The sequence below is a fragment of the Mandrillus leucophaeus genome, unplaced genomic scaffold (assembly GCF_000951045.1).
Source record: "Mandrillus leucophaeus isolate KB7577 unplaced genomic scaffold, Mleu.le_1.0 Scaffold90, whole genome shotgun sequence".
Taxonomy (NCBI): Eukaryota; Metazoa; Chordata; class Mammalia; order Primates; family Cercopithecidae; genus Mandrillus; species Mandrillus leucophaeus.
The window spans coordinates 541,114-561,062 of NW_012109808.1; the positions used below are offsets into that span (position 1 = coordinate 541,114).

The following is a 19,949-nucleotide window of genomic DNA, read 5'->3' on the forward strand; positions in this document are numbered from 1 at the left end:
GGTATGAGGTAAGATCTGAGAGGTGGCAGGGACTGAAACAGACAGGGCCTGTTAGACTGTGGAAAGCACTTTAGGTTTCATAAAAGTGTAATGGCAGACGATTAGAATGTACTAAGTAGTGGAGTGACATGATGTGATTTATGTTTTTTAAAGATTACTCTGCCATGTTGAGAAAAGATTGTAAAGGACCAAGAGAGTAGGCAGAGAGACCTAATACGTGGCTACTGCTTTAATTCTGATGAAGTTTGATTGTGGTTTGAACTAGTATAGCAGCCAGGCCCCCACTACAGACCCACCCAGCTTGATGGCCTCACCATGCATCTTGTCCTGTCTCTGAACTGCTAAATCTCAAAACTTTAAAGCCCTAATATCTTGCTGATTAGCCATAATTTCCAAATTTTATACTTAAGTCCAGGTGGTTTTTTTTTCTTTTTTTTTTTGGCTTCAGCAAGGTTTTCATTTGTCTATATCTATAAATTACCTCTCATCATCACTCCAAATTCCTTTTTCCCTCTGTTGTGTTCATCCCAGATCATTCCAAATGGTTTCTGTTCCTTACACCACTGCAGTGCTGCCTTCAACCTGGTCTTAGAAGACTTCTCTGTTTTTTATCTCTCCCCCATTCCACCTCCAACTCTTGATCAGCACCTATTTCAACCTCCCAACTTGGTCTCCTTTTTCACTTCTACATCCTTGGGTTTTAAATGCTACCTTTTTTCAGAAAACAATGCTGACCAGTCACAAGTTTCTTTGAATTCCTCCATGCTTATCCACATCAGTCCTTACTTTAGGGGAATCCCTTTGTCCCTTTGTTTGAAATCTTATGCTACTTATCTCTTCACTCTCGTCTCTTCCCAAGGTTTGGACATCATTTAGTGTTCTCATTTTCCACTGGTGCCATTAATATCATCCCTTCAGCATATACATATATATGTGTGTATGTATGTGTATATATGTGTGTGTGTATATATATACACATATGTGTGTGTATATATACATATATGTACATATATATGTATGTGTATATATACACATATATGTGTGTGTATATATATGGCTTTCCCATTTCAAAAACAAAATCAAAACAAAAAAGGCAATCATCTATGAATCTGGTTTCTGTGCCTTCCATTAGCACTTACTGTTCCCAGATGAAGACACTGTTTCACTTTCCTATATGCTCACATATCCTGAATTTTATATTCTTACTGATTTTACTTTCTAAACAAGGAATATATACGTATTGTAGAAAAAAATCACTGTGAAGTAAATTCCACCCATGAACCAACCCTCCAGGGAAAGACATGCGTAAAAGGCCCCGCAGATTCCCGCCTGTCTTCCTTTCCTTCCTTATCTACCAATATTTTTTCACATGCACGCAACATTCTAGTCATACCTTGTTATACTTTCAGACATGTTCTTTCTACTTGAGCACATACAACATACAACTTGAGCATGATTGTTTATCTATAAAATGAAGACAATATGATCATTTCTGTAGGAGTTTTGAGTCAAAAAAAAATTTATGTATTTCAAATGCTTAGAATAGTGTCTGTTACATAGTGACCTTTCAATAAAAATTATTATTATTATTGCTCTTTTGTCCACTTTAGCTACCTGGAAAAGTAATAATCCTTCAAGGCTAAGTTGAAATATAACCTCCCTGGGGAGTGTATTAGTCTGTTCTCCCTGCTAATAAAGACATGCCCGAGATTGGGTAATTTATAAAGGAAAGAGGTTTAGTAGACTCAGAGTTTCACATGGCTAGGGAGGCCTCACAATCATGGTGGCAGGCAAAGGGAAAGCAAGACACGTTTTACATGGCAGTAGGCAAGAGTGTGTGTGCAGGGGAGCTCCCACTTATAAAACCATCAGATCTTGTGAGACTTATTCACTACCGTAAGAACAATATGGGGGAATCTGCCCCCATGATTCAGTTATCTCCACCTGTAATAATCCCCTTGACACATGGGGATTATTACAATTCAAGGTGAGATTTGGGTGGGGACACAACCAAACCTTATCAGGGAGTTATCCTTCTCCTCTGCCATCTTGTTTCACTCTGCCAGGCTCCTTTTCTTAGTGCCTCCACAAGTGGTTTACTTGTTGTGATGAACACTATGCACAGCAGAGAGTTTAAGGACCTTAGTCATGTTCCCAACCAATCAGTGGTTGTGGTTTGAACCAATCAGCATTTGGCTTCCTATTAAACCTCTCTAGAGGTTCAGGATCTCTAGAGAGCCATTCTGTGCTGCTATGCAAGTCTATAGTGACTCCTCAACAAGGTTTCTATTCATTTCCAAGTCTTCCCTACCACTGAGATACTTCAAGGAAATATGAGCGGATCATGAATAAATCTCCTAAAAATAAAGACAGTTAAATCAATTGCACTCTCATTATTAGACTATTTTAACATGCTATAGGCAAATACTTCTTCAGAATGGTGTTTGCTTTGTGTGTGTGTGCCATAAGAGATTCTTGTCTTTAGAGAATAAGGGAATAATATTAAAATGAATAAATAGTAAAAGTGGGAATATTTTTAATATTGTTGAAATAAATGATTAAAGTAGAGAACATGTTTGAAACCCCATTTTGAAAAATATGTGTAGACAGAGGAAACCTAAGAGTTAAAATACTGTGTGAGTTTTGCTCTGCATGCTTCTGTATCTATGATAGTGGAGGCTATAAAAAGCAGTATTTATCTGTATATGTGTTCTATACCAATGTGATCTATCTCTCTAATTAGATAGTCAGCTATTTTTAAAGAGCTGCAAATAAGCCCTATAAGAATGTCATAAATGCATTCCATTTAGAAACATCTTGCAGATAAATTGTATTTTTATTCTTCCTGTAGCCTCCTGTAGCCTTAAAAGAATAACAAAAAATATATTCTTACTACCTAATTCCAGAAACAGATCATTACAGCCAGTAGTATGTTAATCATGCTTGCCATTCCTTCTCCTTCGATATCATTATGCTTTGGGATAGAAAAGGTGGGTGGTATGTGAGCCTCCTTGGAGAAACGAAATGTTGGAGTACACAGGCTTCTCAAGAGGTACAATGTTATTTTCATGCAAAAAAATCCCAAGTATTACAAAGGGGCTTGAAAATGTTGAAAACACATGGTGAATAAGTAGAATTACTAACAAGAGCACTGTATCCTTTGCTTCCATAGGCTCTTTCAAGATGTAGGCAAATTGGAGGTAGGCCAGACAGAAGCAACAGGAGTGATTAGTGGAATTGAAGGAATGATTTTGGAAAAAAGATTAAAAGAGCTAAATACGTATAGGTTGGCTAAGTGACAACTCAGAGAAAATGACCTTGTGGGCTATAGATATTTGAAAGTGGCTGGCTATAAGCAGAGCAAGGGGTTACTTAGGTAATAGGATTAAATCAAGGGGGTAAACATTTTAAACTCAGTATCTGGATTTCTTTTGTTGACGATAAGAATTATTAGATTTTAGAACTATCCCAACACCTACTGCTTGAATTAAAGCAAGAGGCAGGGTGTGGTAGCGTGAAGTCTCTAATAGTTTTCCCAATTCTGAGCAACTTGTTGCCAGGAAGCAGATCTTACTCACTTTTAATCCCTAGGATTTAGCACATTAAAAGAAATCCATGAGAGCTAAGTCATGTTCAGTTCAGTAAGAAGAAAATGGTCTGTCGAGTTAGACATGACAGATTTTATATCTCTGCTGTTTTACTGTTCTATAACAGTCAACAAGTTACTTAACCTAAGCCTTACCCATAAGGTACGTATTAATATCAACTTTATAGGATTGATGTGAAGTTTACATGAGTTGTCTTGATCTCTTCTTTTACCTATTTAACAGCTGTTAAATACATCACTCCTCTCCATCATCACTGCCATCATGTTTCTTCTGACTTTAGTAATGTCTTCAATGGTTTCCTGGATTCCAATTTTGCCTATCTTCAAGTTTCTACAATGTAGTCAGGAATAACTTTTTGCAGTGCATATATGAGTAAGCAAGCCCTAGCTTAAAAACTCCAATGGATCCCACTGCCTTCAGGATAAAATTGAATATCCTTAGGATGACATACTTCATGCCATCATGCCTGCCTTCCTAGTTCCAACTCATATTACCCTACCCCTCTCACATAATGTTCTAGCTACATTCATTTGCTTGAATTTTCCTTTTGTGCCTTGTACAAATATATACATATGCTGGTTCCTCTGCTGAGAACCCACTTTCCACTCCAATTTGCCACTTCGTTGCCACTCTTTGCCTTCTGCCTTGCTTCACACTCTTTCTAAATTGCCAAACTCAGATTTTACTTCTCTTGAGATATCTGGGGTCCAGGTGCCTCTCCCATGTGTTTCCACAGTAAATGGAGCTTTATCATTATCCTGCTATTAATTCACTGTGTTATAAGTGTCTTTTCACTCTGCCTCTCCTAACAGTTGTTAGAATTCATTTGGGCAGATACTTAGATTAGTGTCTACCATTTAGTAGGCATTCAGCATATTTTTAGAATCAAAAAATGATAAATGGTAGATGGATGGATGCATGGGTAGGTAAAAGGATATATGGAATGTAACCAAGTACCTAAACATAAGAAATTATCAATTAATTTCAGTTTTCTTTCCTTGGAGTTTTGCGATTAAAAAATGCACTTGATTGTCCCGAATAAGCATAGTCTTGAGTGGGCTTTAGTCAGAGTTATTTGTGTGCATTTATATCAATACGACCCACTCCAGTCTATCACAATGGGGAAATAATGCAATGTAGAAGGAATAGGATTCTAGGAAACCTAGGATATAAGTGAGAGCATACCAGAAACAAATATGTCAATATAGTAGTTTGGAGGAAATACTTGGAAATACCTTTCCTTTATAGCTAGATACAGAACTTCATGTTTTACAACTAGAAGCTTTGTGACTTCTGAGAACCTGACTGGAGAAAAATGGAAATGAAGACAAAGGGGACTAAAATGGGAGTGGAAGTAGGAAAACGGGATGCACAGACGCAAAACAAACTTTTCCTTTTACACACTCCATTTCCCTCTCTGGTGCTTGCCCATAGCCCAGCTATTTAACCTTAGGACACATGGCCAACCCCCTTGTCTAGAGTTTGCCCTAATTGTTGGGCGCATTGTAGCATCTTAGATGATCAATTGCTCATGCCAAGAGCAGAGTGTTAACATTCATGAAATTCGAGTCTGTGCTATTAATAACCTGAGCAGGGTTTTCATGCCTCCTTCCCCTTTGTTTTCTCCTTTGCCAAGTCTCCATTCTCGCTCTTTTGTGGATGTGTGTGTTATGGAGACGAATGAAATTTCAGACACAGCAATGAATTGCCACCGAAAAGGATACACCCCAGGGTCTTCTGTGTTCCTTTGCAGCTGTGATGATAAATTGCCATCTCTAAAATTAATTGTTACCTTTTCAGGAAGTGTTTACTCATTTTCATCTCCTCACTGGCATCAGTGAACCTCTGAGCTAGAGAGCCAAACTTTCCTTTCTCTTCTCAGGCCCTTGATAAGCAGCTAGAACGGCAATCAGTGGGGCTGACGGGTGAGCAATGGTACCTCCGTGTTGTTCTCTAGCCCATGAATTCAACAAACATCCAAGCTATACCTTTCATCTCAACTGCCTTTTAATAGACTAACCCATTTCTCTTTACTTTTGGCTCCACATTAAAATGTCTATAAAATTTTACTCCAAGCTAGGTCTTCCAGGTTTACGGAAGAAGGAGCATACATTCAGCAAAACAGTTTTCTCCCTTTGTTAGATTTCTGCTGTACTCAAGAGCTGAAAAAAAGTGTGATACTTCACATGTACTCTTTACAAACCTTACGAAGCTGCTCAGTTTTACACAGGGTACACCAGCACACAAGTGTGACCTTGTCCTTACTCCATCCTCAAAGATAAGTTGTCCCCACAGTCTGCCAAAAAGATGTCCCTGATGCAATGAGAATGAGCTGGAGTCCTGACTGCGCTACATTTTTAGTGGTATCCTAACTCTATTCCACAGACATCAGAAAAAGTCACAACATACTCTTTGTAACTAGTCCCTTTATTATGTCCATGAGTGTAATATATACAGTAATTTTCAATGAGGGTGATTTTTCACCCCCCTTCTCTCCCTGCCCCACACACAAAGGAGACTTTGCCTATGTCTGGAAACATTTTTGGTTGTCGCAATTGAAAAGGAACATATGGAGGTGTTGCTGTTATCCAGTGAGCAGAGGCCACAGATGCTGCTGTACATTTTATAATGCACATGAACTCAGGAATATATAAATCAAGTAAATCTCAGTATTCTGCCATATACTCTAGGAGATACTTAAAATTATAAGCCATGACTTCTATTATCCAAGCATTTTTTAGAAAAACAACCAATTTTATTTTTGATTTCTGACTATATGATAGAGTTCAGCTACATAGTATATGGAACAAAGCTATACAGTAGCTGCAAGACACCAACACATGGCTGGGCCCTTCAGAGCCTCATAAGTGTATTGGGGACACTTAGAATCTAGTAATAGACTAACACATATGTTCCACCATTGAGTGGCATCAAACAGGCTTTCATTTAGTGGTGAAATTGATGATATAATGGAGGCTAGAAAGATCTAATAATGAAAAAAGAGGAATTTAACCAGTCTTGAGGTGATCAAATGAGGAAGCAGAAAGGTAGGATTGATTGTAATGTGTGCACAGGAGAGTGAAGCCTGATTACCTGTACTAATCATTGCCAAACCTTCAAGAATCGCCTGCCAAGCGCCAGGTGCAGAAGTTGCAAAACTGTTTGGGAGATCAAAGAAAATATCAACCTGGCTTTCAAGTCTTTTCAGAGTGCTTTCTTAGAAAAACCAGTTTTGGTTTTGAAACAGGGGCAAACATTGGCTGCGGGCCAAGAAATTTACAATTCCTGAAGAACTTTAGATTGACATATGTCTGACAATTTCCATTTTGCAAAACAAAAGAAGGCAAAAGTGGGCTTGGAAGGCACTCAATCTTTGATGTTGTCTTTGCTTCAGCAGAGCAGAAGTGAGAATTTAGACACAGTGAGCCATTACCAGAGTTTAAGAAAACTTACATCAGTGTGGTTTCCCCCTTTCTCTCAGTCAAGCACATGCCTGTGTCTCATTCTGCTTTAGCTGCATTGGCTGTTGGATGGGTGTATGTCCTTGTAAAAGGACTATAGGATTGGAAGTGGACACCTGCATTCCATTTCTTACTCTCCACGAACTACCTGAGTGACATTAGGCAAACTTGCCAATGTGGAAGTTGGGCCGGGCTAGGTTATGTTCAGCTCTAACCTTAAACACTGATTTCCCAATTGACTTTCTTGTTCCATTCAAAGAGATTAGGAGGAAAAAAAAAGTGGTATATCCCAGGCAAGTTTTGTGAAATTTCAGTGAAATATTGAAATAAGCGATGTCAGCAGCCTTATGTTCTCGCTAATGGTCTGGTATACTTTATGAATAAACAACACTAGCTTTATGTTACTGGATCTCACTTCCAGCAGATTTCTAAAATTGTAACTCTACAGTGTTTTTGACAGAGCTTCTGGAAGGGGAAAAATGACAGTGTAGTTGTTTGCTAACATCTGGGTGTACTTTTTGCACATAGGTATAGCCCCAAGGAGAATTGTTCCAAGGCAGGGAGCTAATCTGATTCATATCTCTACCTAGAAGCACTTAAAGAAGCTGTCAGATGATTCCCACAGTGACAAATTTGAGTCCCAAGGAGATTATGGAGTGAAATCAGACACATTTTGGGGAGAAATTCCTACTATCTTTTCAAAGGAAAAACTCCCACAATATTTTTGCCAATCTCTTTTACTGCATTCCCAGCTCAAAAACCAGAGACTTAGGCTAATTTTTTTTTTGTTTCTATTATTCTCTAATATGTTTGTTTAAAAAGCAAGTTTTAATGAAAGTCAGTCATGTGACTTAGACAATTAAATGTAGGGCTCTAGCAAGGATTTGCTTTAAACCGTTTCTCTCTGATTTAGTTTCTGCACCTGGGTAATAACTACCTTGGAAGCATTAGTGTTGTTTCTCTATCATAAAATTGACATGCTTGTTGTGGATAAGAATATTTGATTGTAGAACTGCTTTCACCTAACTTCATTCCATTATACTAACAATTTGGCTAGCAGAAATTTTTTTTTCAATCCTCCATTTGCAGCTTTTTGTACTCTGATCACAATATATTAAATCCAGCAAAAGAACTACTAGGTTGAATACAAAGCACATGGAGGTGCTCTTTTAATTGATTTGCAAAGGTTAGTTGCTCAGTACTAGTGGAGAGTTTCATGATTACTTAATTGAATTACCTACTTCCCCCAGTAGAGTGCTTACTGGGCACCATACAGTAAGCTGAGAGTTTTCCATGGCTGGTACTATTATTTCCCCAGTTTACAGGTTAGGAAAGCAAGGTGTTCTTTACAAAATATGCTGAAAGTTCACTGGCATAAAAGCCTTTTAATTTCTTGCTGAAAAATTCCATGGGCTTTTGAAACATGATAAAGTCAATTTTTGCTGTTCTCTGAAGATTCAGGTTCATATAGTATGACAGTTTCATTTTTGTGACTCTCAATCATATATGAGATAAATGATGGGGGAAAGAGATCACTTTTAGGTCAAGCAGACTTGTGTCCAATTCTAACATCAAGGAGAAGCCACATACTTTGGCAAAGTTTGTGTATTTACGCTGTTGGGAAAACCAAAAGTAATTTATATAAAGTACCTAGCATAGTGTCTGGCAGAGTAGGTGTTCAGTAAATGTTGCTGGTATTATTTTTGCTAATGGTATTATTCAGCCATATAAACATATAGCACTAAGGTTAAGCAAAATACGTATTGACATTACAGCATGCCTAGGTATTTACTGATGAAAATATATTTCTGATAAACTTTTCTTAGCATTTGCTGCTTTCTACTAAGAGTTCAGTGAAACTATGATAACAATTTAGTCTACTTATTTAAACCTTTGATTGGTTGGCTTCCAGTAAATTGCAGTTTGACTGACAAGCCAACTCATGTATGAGTAGCCAGGAACATTGGATATGTATAGAATTCTTGCTGCCTAATCAAGTCAAGGATACCGATGTTGATTTCTGAAATAAATACTTTCTCCTCTCAAGATCTACCCAGTGGTTCGTTGCCCCTTGGGGTCACTTCCACTTTTCAGCAAAGAGCAGGGGACAGTAACTGCAACTTCAGGGTAGAAGGAGAGTTTGCATGCCTGGCCCAGAATGATACAAATGTTGAGGAATATAGCCCAAATGATGCGTATGTTTCAGGTACAGCTCCATATATGCCTGCAGATGATTTGGGTTAAAAAAAAATTGGTCAGCCTAAACTTTGAGACTAAGATATTTCATTTCCCAATGTCTCATTTCTCTTTCCTTTTACTTTACTTCATCTACTGTGAATGACTCTTATTTTCTTGTTGTTATTTTACGGCAATAAATAAACCAACCCCCACTGTGCAAATATTATACTCTTCTCATTGGCCTGGAAGGAAATTGCTACAAGAGAAATCCTGGACTTTTTTCCCCTTTTTTAGAAGGAAATACCAGGTTACGAGTGGCCCTTCTCAGTCTCCAGATTGAGGCTAAGATTCTTCTGTCACCTCCCCAGAGCCCTGGCTGCAGAAAGCAATTCATTTCACATGTGTGCAAATCAGACACTGAAATTCTGCAAGGCACCTCTTGGCAGTAAATGTGGACTATTACGTCTCCAATTGCTGGCCTCTACTGAGAGGCAGCTTCTCCCTGAAGCCAGGTGGGAGTATCCCTTTGAAGCCTTACACAACCCGGCTTCTGTTGCTAGGGTAGAACACTTTAGAGCGAGAGTATTCCTGAGGTATGTTAACTGAGTAGGTGTTTCCTAGAAAATTAAAAGAAAAAGTAACTACGTGGAACAGTCTGATTTTTAAAGCAAAGTAGGGTCTTTGTATGTTTAAAATTTAGTTCAGCTACTTGATAGCCTATAGAGCCCCCAACTCCTTCTTCCAGCCCAGAGAGAGCCTGCAGTGAGCAAGGTAGGAGGTAGATCCACCACTGTCAGCATGGGGCTAGGTTGGAAATCCCAGTTGACAGGGACAGTCCTTCCTGCTCTCACCTGCCAAAATCTCCCTCCTCCCAGGAGATAGCTCCCTTTTCCCCCTGATTGCTTTCTCTCACGAGGAGAAGGTTGTTGGCACTCACCACTTCCAGGGCAACCCTTTACACAAGCAGTGGGTGCCTTTGAAAGGCAAACCGCGGCAGGAAGACTTTGAAGGCAAGAAGAGACTTTTTCATCTTTGCAGGCCCCAGCCAGAACACTGGTTCTCAGTGCAGTACAAGCAGTTTCAAAGTTATCTCCCTTGCTGATATGGATATGATAACGCGGAGCGGAGAGGTGCCATAATGATTTCCTTTCAAATGGCTGCCTCACTATTTATCTTTGCACGCTGTCAAAGACTGATATTGTCGGGAGTTAGCAGTGGCATGGAATAATTAATCTCGCACTGGGGAAGTAAGTTCTTCATTTGTCTCCTGAGAAATTAGCACTGCATTGACAGCAAAAGTAGACGATATCATGGGAAAGGGAAAGGGAGGTGATCTTTGTAACTCCAGGTGCCAAATTGTAACATTGATTCAGTTCCATGAAGTTTTGATTGAACACCTACTATGTGCCAGGTGCTAGAGATACAGATTCCTGTGCTAGAGTAGATCATAATCCCTTGAGGGACACAGCTTATTTCAAAATCCTTGTCACCTTGACAAAATGCTCAAGACCACCATGGTGACATGTGTGCCACCATCATTATTATTATCTAAAGAGTTTTACCAAGTGTCTGTATCATTAATAGTTATTGTAAAGGCTCAACTTTTATAAGAAAGAATCCTTCCCTCCTTCCCTCCCACACCACCAGCGCAAAGTAGAGTAACAAAGATGGCGTTTCTTTATTTTGTGTGTGTGTGTGTGTGTGTGTGTGTGTGTGTGTGTTTTCCTTAGGGGAAAATCAAAAAGTTAGTGATCTAGAGCTAATGGAGATATTGTGTTACTCCCAATATGTGGTTCCCATATTTGGATTCAAGTTTTTCCTATTTTCCCATCAGTAGGAGAAGGAAAAAAAAGATAAAGCATGCCTGCTTATATCCTATAAGGCCACACCTGTCTGCAAAACAGGTGGGATCCATGTGAACCAGAAGCAAGTTATTAAGGATGCAAGAAAATGTAGTGACTAGTTGGATGGCCATATACCTTGCTTAAACCCACTTAGGATCTTTTATTTCTGAAAGAAAGAAGGGAAAGTAGATATTTGGGGATGATTAGCAATCTCCCCACAGAGATTCTGGGTAAAATTCTTTTTGCTTCTCTGAATTTCCAGTAACTCACTTCTTAAAGGAGAGAATTGAAGGAGGTTTGCTGTGTAGTCCTTTTCGCTTTCAAAGTCAAACTAACAGCTCTAGGCTCCTCCTCCTTCCTCAGCTTCCGCCAGGCAGTAGGTACAGTGATGGGCTCTGCTCTGGGAATTTTGTTTTGAGCCCGTTTCTTTTATTTGGAAACATCAGAAAATGAATCCTATCCTGGATTCGAATGAGTGTAGGGCATGGCTCTAAGAAGCATTTTGTGGAAAGAGTCAAGCTTTTAATCCTCTCCCTTTGAGGCAGTAATTGGGCTGACTGGGCCAAGCAAAACAATGGTATGATCCATAGGAACCAGAAGCAAGTTACTAGGCTTAAACAGTGGTGGGTAGTCAGAGAAGCACTTCTGTTGTACACAGAAAAACAGCATCATGTTTCTGAGAAAGAAAAGGGGCTGCTATCTGGGTAGAAAAGCTTAGAATCAAGGGAGAAATATACATGTTTTTAGTGGAGCGAGGAAGAAGCCAGATTAGTGTATGTGGAGTTTGATAGGGAAGGGCTTCTCCTGTTTTACCTACTGAAGGAATAGTGTTTTTGATAAGGTGCCAAAAATGTAGGCCACAGCTTCCCACTTTATACCTTTGGAACGTTGGTAAGCCACACCAGGTTGCAGAAAATTAATTGCTTTAGACTTTGGGCTGGCTGAGTGGGGCCTGAAGCCACCATAGTCCCTGGGCAAGCCGCCTCCCACCACATAGGCCTCCTCCATCTCCCTCAATTTCTCTGTGTGTTGTGATTTGGAAAAAAATTGACAAGCACTTGATAGAGGCTACCAATTAGAATTGGTTCACACGAGACACTTGGGAATGAACTCAGCTGGTCACTATGGTGATTTAACTAAATTGTGTTATCCAGACACGTTGGTGAATCAAGTCTGGCATTTCGATTTTCTCTATAAGGTGAATTGTGGAAAGAAGTTCATTATAATAATTAAGGAAGATTTATGCAGGGAGTACGTTTTTATCTCTGTAGCCTGTTATAATGCTGGTATTTTGTGACCAAAAATGTGAGTTGTAGATATTAACTATGTAATTCCAAAAACTGTGCTCCCAAATGAGTTATTTAAATAGTTAGAATTTAATAAATGGAAACTTTCTGAATGCACCTGATTAGGAAAATATTGAAAGAAAACTCACTCTAAGTTTTTCAGGAAAGTGAACAATCCTCCCCCAGTGAACAAAATGCTAGCCTTGACCCGGTCAGTAAATTATTTGGCCATAGGCAGATATTTCATCTCCCTGTAAAGGAAAGCCAGTTTCCTCCACTGTAAAATGAGTCTTGGTAGGAAAGAGGGCATTAGCAAAGTAATCCTTGTGCCTACCCTATCGTTCTAATGTGAAGTTTCCTTTGGAAAAACCTACGACTCAGACATACATTGAATGAAAATCTCCGTACTACAGGAGGACACTGCGGGTTGCTGAGGAGTGTGGTTTCTGTGGTTGGAGTAGAGAAAAATAGTGGTGTTTTCCGAGATCTCAACTCAACTGTGCAGGGTAGATCGAATGAACAGAGTACAAGCCACAGCCACTGTTCTGCATCTGCCTGATGTGCTCCCTCAGAAATTTCCCAAATTACAACAATGCCGAAGTGCCTGTTAGCTATGATGGAGATAATCTCATAAATTGTTAAACAGGCAGAGCTCACATTTAAAGAACTGCCTTTATTTTGAGCTGTGATTTTACTTGGGTTTCAGACATTCCCTCAGATATTTTATTTAAAAGATTTCACCGAAGCATCATGCAAAATGGTAAATAATAAAACATTCTGTAAGCCACACATCCCATCAAGGACTGATCCTTATATCTTCCAATTTAACACTCATTCCTTCCAGATATGTTCTTACTCATTCTTTAAAACTATCGTAAATTGAAAGCTACGATTTAAGCACAAATAAAGCTCTTAATTAAGAAAGCTAAGAAAATCTGAACTCATTAAATATTTCTAACTAGTGAACTCCTTGGTTCTCCAAATGATCTATGTTTTTCCATTCCTTTTATTTTTTTTTTTTTTTGTATTTTTAGTAGATACAGGGTTTCACCATGTTAGCCATGCTGGTCTTGAACTCCTGACCTCATGATCTGCCCACCTCAGCCTCTCAAAGTGCTGGGATTACAGGCGTGAGCCACTGAGCCCACCCTCCTTCCTTCTTTAAATGAAAATTTTTCTTTTATTTTTGATTAAAAAAAAATTTTTTTTTTGGTTGCTTGTAGCCACCTCAGTTACCTAGACCATCCGATTTCACTTACTGTAGCAAGATTTCTAAAGTATCTGATTCTGTGGCTTTTCCATAGTTATTTTCCCCAATATTTTGCCTTGGTTGGATAGAATCCTTTTGTTCCTCCCTCTCTCACCCCTCCCAATCAGCTCCACCTATAGATATAAAAATATAAAGTGAACAAATGTGTCATGCAACTTCTATTTTTGTGTGCGTTCTTCCTCTTTGTCTCTATTTTTGCCTCTAGCACATAGTATCCGGGTAAACTGGATTTTTTTTTTTTTTTTTTTTGAGAGACATGGAGAACACAGTGCAGTGTTCATTCTTTCTCAGCCTCTGTTTTTACCATAATGAATCTATTCTATACACCATGTTCTCGGGATCCCACTGTATATCTGATAAACTAAGTCAAGCTAAGGACATTATTATCAATAAATAATCAATAAACTCAATGTTTGATACAGTAACAGTTATTTTAAGAGGAAATGATAAGTTCTTGTGTATGTGAGTAAGAAGGAGAATGAGAATAGGGAAAGGGACGTTTCACAGAAGCGGTCCTATCTGGTTGGCCTCAGTTGTGCTACTCAGGCTTGTATCTCATCTGCTTAGCTGTAAGGCCAGTCCTGTTAGGCAAGAGGAAATTTAATTTGCAACCTATTTTATAAAAGGATAAATTAAGGGACCTTGTGGGAATTTAAATCATCTAAGGTAATAGAACATGAAACTTGCCTAGATTAAAAACTGGATCTTTTGTGAGGTTTCATTCATAATGGCACCATAATAATAGGTACATGTGTTACGCACTTTTGAGCTTGGGTCTGTTTAAAATACTTTTACATTTATTAACTCACTTAATTCCCATAATTACTGTACAAATACGGTTCTCTTGCCTCCATCTTATATATGAGAAAAATTAGGAACAAAAAAACTTAAGAAATTTCTTTCACTTTCTATAGCTGATAAACTTTGGAGATCAGTTTGAACCCATATACTCTTAAACACTATTCATACAGTATTAATGTGATGTGATGAAAGTGGCATAAAGAGCAATGACTCTTTAAGGCTCAAAAGAAAATGTTCAGATTTATATTTTGATATTAAAATCAGAAAGATAAGCCGTTAAATAAGCGTTACACGTAAGAGTCCTGACCTTGGATAAAATTAAATCTTTGTCATAAATCTACTACTGTGACAAACTGCAAAATATGCAGTGAATGAATAATTAAATCCAGATGTCTCTTCTGGCAACAGCAGCAGCAAAAACTGGAGATGGGGGTGAAGGGAAGATAGAAGTGACAGACTCTGTATTCATAAAAGCTCTGATGATAAATTTTAAAATACAAATGTGTTTTAAATACCAGTCTCCCATGAATCCTAAGAATTGCACAATAAAAAATAAAATCTGCCTACCATTTAAGAGCCCGCAATACAGAAACCTTACTGTGTCAAAGGTAATATGCATAACTGGCTTTCCAATTTGGTTTTCTTAAGGAGGAGTAATTTAGTTGTCATTAAACTCTTTGGGAAACAGTTTTAATAATGTTCTTTGGTTATTAGGGGTATCTTTTTTTTTTTTTTTCCTTAAGGCAAAGAAGAGAAAATGTGCAGCTAAAGCCTTTACTGTGTGTGGTAATGAAGTTGGTCCATTTCTGTGCAGGATTGCAACAATTCTTTATCATTTAACAACATCAGAGGTGTGAGAGCAGACAGTTTCTCAGACCTCAGGAAAATGCTGAATTCACCGATTGCTATCTTGATGCAATGAAGGGACCATATATTATATGAAGCCCACTTTGGTTTGTTGTTGTTGTTGTTGTTTTTAATAACTGTGATTATTTTTTGATGGAATAATCACGGAAAAAAGAAAAGCCTGTAAGAGAAGACACCATTGTATCATCTTTTTATTGCAATATGCAAGAGGGTAGAAAAAATGAGAGTATCTAAGTTTATCTTCCTTATTTTCCTGTGGGATTTTCAGCACAGACATATTCCTGCCACTACAAGGACCAGGGATATTCGCTTGCCTGCTTGCACTGATAATGTGCCAGTAGCTGGTCCCCATGTTGATGCAATTAATTAAAATGATAAACATGACTCTAGCTAGCTTCAGCACAGTAAGAGTACCATAGCATTTTCTGGATCATTTATTCAAGATTCACTGACTTGGAGTCACTGAAGGTACCAAGTATTTTATGAAATATCTTCCGTTAGAGACAGAAAAACATTGTTTTGACAAGTTCATGGTCGGCACCTCCCCCAAACCAGTGCATTTCTAAACAGACTTGTTTTTCCTCTTCATTGCTTTGCCAACCCAGCCCAATATTTCTTTATATTTTGAAAAGTAGGTCTTTAATCTGCTGATAATAAAGGATCCAATCTGTGTAAACTCTGGAATTCTATTTAAAATTGCAAATTTTAAATGTAGGGACCAAGGCAGGATGTAGGGTGTGTCAACCTGGGAATGCTGAATGACTGAAATGTCATGACATTTACAATCCAGATGTCATGGCAAGCTGGGAGACAAGACAGCTTGGTTGATAATTAGATGGCAGATGTCCATGCAGTCTCACGTGATATACGTTACTTTTTTGTATATTCAAGATTTGGGACTTTAGCCCTGAAAGATACGTGATACATCATCTTCCCCATACAATAAAAAATAGGTTTAATAATTGTATATTATTTTGTTTTGCTTTTTTTCTCACTTATTTGGAAGCAGCAAATACAAGAAACAAAAATTACTCATATCCCCTATTTTTGGTGTATCAAAAATTTGGTGTATGCAGGCAAATATACTGATGATGATTATTTTTATTTTTTGAAAATTTAGATTCTCACACTCTATTAATTAAAAAAAAAAAGAAAGCTTGAGGAAGTTAAATGATTTCTAAAATCACCCGGCTAATTAGTGGCAGAAATGAGACCAGATCCCATAGTCTCCTGCTTTCCAGAATACCTTATTCTGGAATTCAATTAGAAGTACAAGGCAGCCCACTCTTGGCTTCCTTTCTGAATAAATGCTTGCACCAAATCCCCAGTGGCTTCTTGAGAAAGCTGGCTACAAATCTTTAAAGCCTCAATTGAAGAATTCTTATTAAGCCTACTAGGTACCAAAGCAGTAGCCTGAAGTTTGGAAAAATTCTAGTTGGTGAAGCTAGAATTTTATTCAATTTAAAAAATACTTGGTAGGGGGGAAAGTAACGAATTCACTCCCTGGCCTTTCTTGAATTCTACCTATTTAACACCCTATTTCTAACACAGCAGCTTCTCACTATAGAATGTTAGGTTTATCAAACCTCTCTTCCACCCTGTTATACAGCATTTTACAATGCATTATGTCAGTTGTCAATTGTTACACAAGACTAATTTTTTCCACAGGAAAAAAAAGCTATTTTAAAATATTTTGTAAGCAAGTCATGGTTGAAGAGAAGCATCCCTTGAAAAATTAGCCTCAAACTTCCCGGGGTTGACATTAGCTTGAACTTATGAAAAAGGAAAAATTTTAGGAGGATTTGTTCAGCTGTCTTGTGAGTTATGAAACCAGGAAGAAATGAGTTTTACATATTGCCTGGAGGTAATTTGTGTACATATAACTCAAAAGCAATTAAACTTCAAACTTCACACATAGCCACTGTCCTGTAAAGGGTGGTAGTGTGTAAGCAGAAGAAAAATGACTAGAAGACAGCAGGGTTATAAAGCCTCCAGACATTTCCCATGTGAGGACCTTGAAGAACTTTTGCAGCCCTATGACTGGATTCTTTTCCTGATCTAATAGGGCTGTTTGGAGAAAGTCCTTCTACTGCTCTTGAGTTGTTGCTAGTTTTCCCTTGAATGCCCTGCTCAGTTCCCTGCCCCAGTTCAAGCTTCCTTCCAAAATGTTTTTAAAATAATTAGCTATTCCTGTTGGTATAGGAAAAAAAAATTAGTCACACATAATTGGTAATTCACATATTGTATTATAAATTAATGTATAAAATTACCACCCTTACTTCTTTTTGGAGGGCCTGTACCAATGGATTCATCTTGTTCCAGGGCGTCGAGAAATTTTGCCTTACTGATGGCTTCACCACTTACATTTCTCAACGTCTTTGCCTCCCATCAGACCAGGATTTCAGTTACTGGTGTCCTACCTTGTTCCACTGATCTGAGACCCTCATTAATACCCTAGTTGACAGTCTTAAATTAACTCAGCACTGTCTTCTACTTTCTACTACATAGAATACAATAACCAGATACATTTTACTCTCTCTTCTGAATAAAGATATTAACAAAATTTCCATGAGTACTTATAAGGGTGAGTTTCCAAACCAATCTAGATGAGTTACCAGAATATGTAGTTTGAAATATTAGCTTTAAACATTTCTTGATTTTTCTGACTGAATCAAGTTTTTTTGGAAACTGGTATTAGGCTTGTAGAAATGCACAAGGAGCTCTACCTCCTTGAAGATGGTTTAAGCCTTCAGCAAAATAATTGAGAGCTTCCTCTTCTGAGTCTGCCAAATACACAGGTCTATCAGTGAGTGTATAGAGATGTTATATGTAGATGTGTGTTGGGGTGATCAGACCCAACACCAGGTCGTGGGGGCAATGAAATCCAGTGGAGTCAAAGGAATGAGAAAAAGACAGTTTGAGAGATAAAGTGGGACCAGGGGGCCATCACGAGTGTGGAGGCTACCAAGGCTCCAAGCTCTGGGAGCCCACACTATTTATTGGTGTTCAAACAAACAAACAGGTGGTGAGGATGTGGGGCTTGAAAGGAAACAGTGCATCAAGTGAATGAGAAACATATGGCTGCTTGAGATAACGGGAGTGCTAGAAGCAAGGAGTCAGCAAGTCTAGCAGACATGCAAACCTGCCTCAGCTTCTCTCCCAACACTCAGCTTTTCTCCCAACAGATGTGTATAAATAAGGCTTATCAATAATAAAGCCTGGCTCCACAGGTGAGAGGGAAGATGTAACTTAATATACTGGAAATTGCCAACATAGCCCTCTAAAATGAGTCATTATTTTAACTTGAAAATGAACAGATTAAAAAATGTTTCAGCTACTCTTCTTAGCTATGTGATGCACATCAAGCATCCAGATGTTCTCACAACATCCAAGCTGCAATTTTTTGTGTGTTATTTAGAAGTTTTACACTTGCATATGTTATTCCTTTCCTCAAAGACAAAGTACAGAACCTAAACTGGACTTTTTAAATTCGCTCCTTAAAAGTGTGATAACTTGCCTTTCCAGAGCTTGTGGGAGCCCAATTATTGGCCCATGGGTTGTCCACTTTGTGATTTTGGTGTTAGGAAATGTTGGCTGATGGCTTCCTTAACCACTCAGCAGTTAACCAACAATAACTTGGAATATGTCTAACAAGTGCAGCCTAATCTTAATTTTATTTGGAGTTGTCTCAGCTAAATAATGGAAAATTTGACAAACCTAATTATTGAATTATCTACTGTTAAATCTTCTGTGCCACTGAGTCCTCTGTTTAGTAAAATGATTAAAAACATTAACTATAGTAACAACTATTATGCCAATATATATTGTTATTCCTGCCATAGATACTATGTCTCAGCATGAAGTTTATATTATTTTAACAGTTTTCTAATTGCTGCCACTTTTTTTGTCAGATTGCATATTTTGACCTACAACATTGATTTCATCTTAATGTCACCAGTGGGAATTAATTATCTGAGGCTTGGCATAATATTAATTAAATCCATATGTCACATCATGGTGTGGTATTCTTTTCTTTTCTCTTTTTTTTTTTAAAGTCATGGTCTCCCTATGTTGCCAGGCTGGTCTCAAACTCCTGAGATCAAGCAGTCCTCCCTGGTTGGCCTCTCAAAGTGCTGGGATTACAGGTGTGAGCCACCATGCCCAGCCCATTGTGCAGTGTTCTTGCAAAAGTATTCTAACAATCCAAAATCAAGACTATTTCCAAAAGTGGCAGGCTTCATATAGAAACCAACATTCTGTTGCAATGAGACTGGGATGAGTAGGTTTAGACCAACATTGATATCAAAGGCCAGTTTCCCTTTAAATCAAAATCATATGTAAACTAGCATCTTGACATTCAAGATCCCACCAGGGAGATCTAGCTGGGAATGTCACCGTGCATGTCTTAAGAGAGTGCATTAGCTCACCTGCAGTAGGTTGAAAAATATCTTCCAAGGATAATTTCTTAAGCTGTATATTTTATCTTACTTGGAAAAAGGGTCTTTGTAAGTGTGATTAAGTTAAGGACCTTGAGATGAGGAAATAATCCTGGATTATCTGAGTGGGCCCTAAATATCCTCAAAAGTATCCTTATAAGAGTGAGGCAGAGGGAGCATTTTCCCTGCCCCCCCCCC

At 38.3% G+C, this 19,949-nt stretch overlaps 1 protein-coding gene across 6 annotated transcripts in view; it reads left to right on the forward strand.

The window, feature by feature from the left end:
- Nucleotides 1-19,949, forward strand: part of LOC105531714 (neurexin-3-beta) — a 592,764-nt gene that overhangs the window by 450,773 nt on the left and 122,042 nt on the right. The window contains exon 5 of one of the 6 annotated variants that reach the window (XM_011969697.1): nt 10,030-10,039. The exons of the other annotated variants lie outside the window; for them this stretch is intronic. Within the exon in view, the coding sequence (XP_011825087.1) occupies nt 10,030-10,039 (10 nt within the window). The remainder of the gene's footprint in view (nt 1-10,029; nt 10,040-19,949) is intronic. 6 annotated transcript variants of the gene reach the window in all.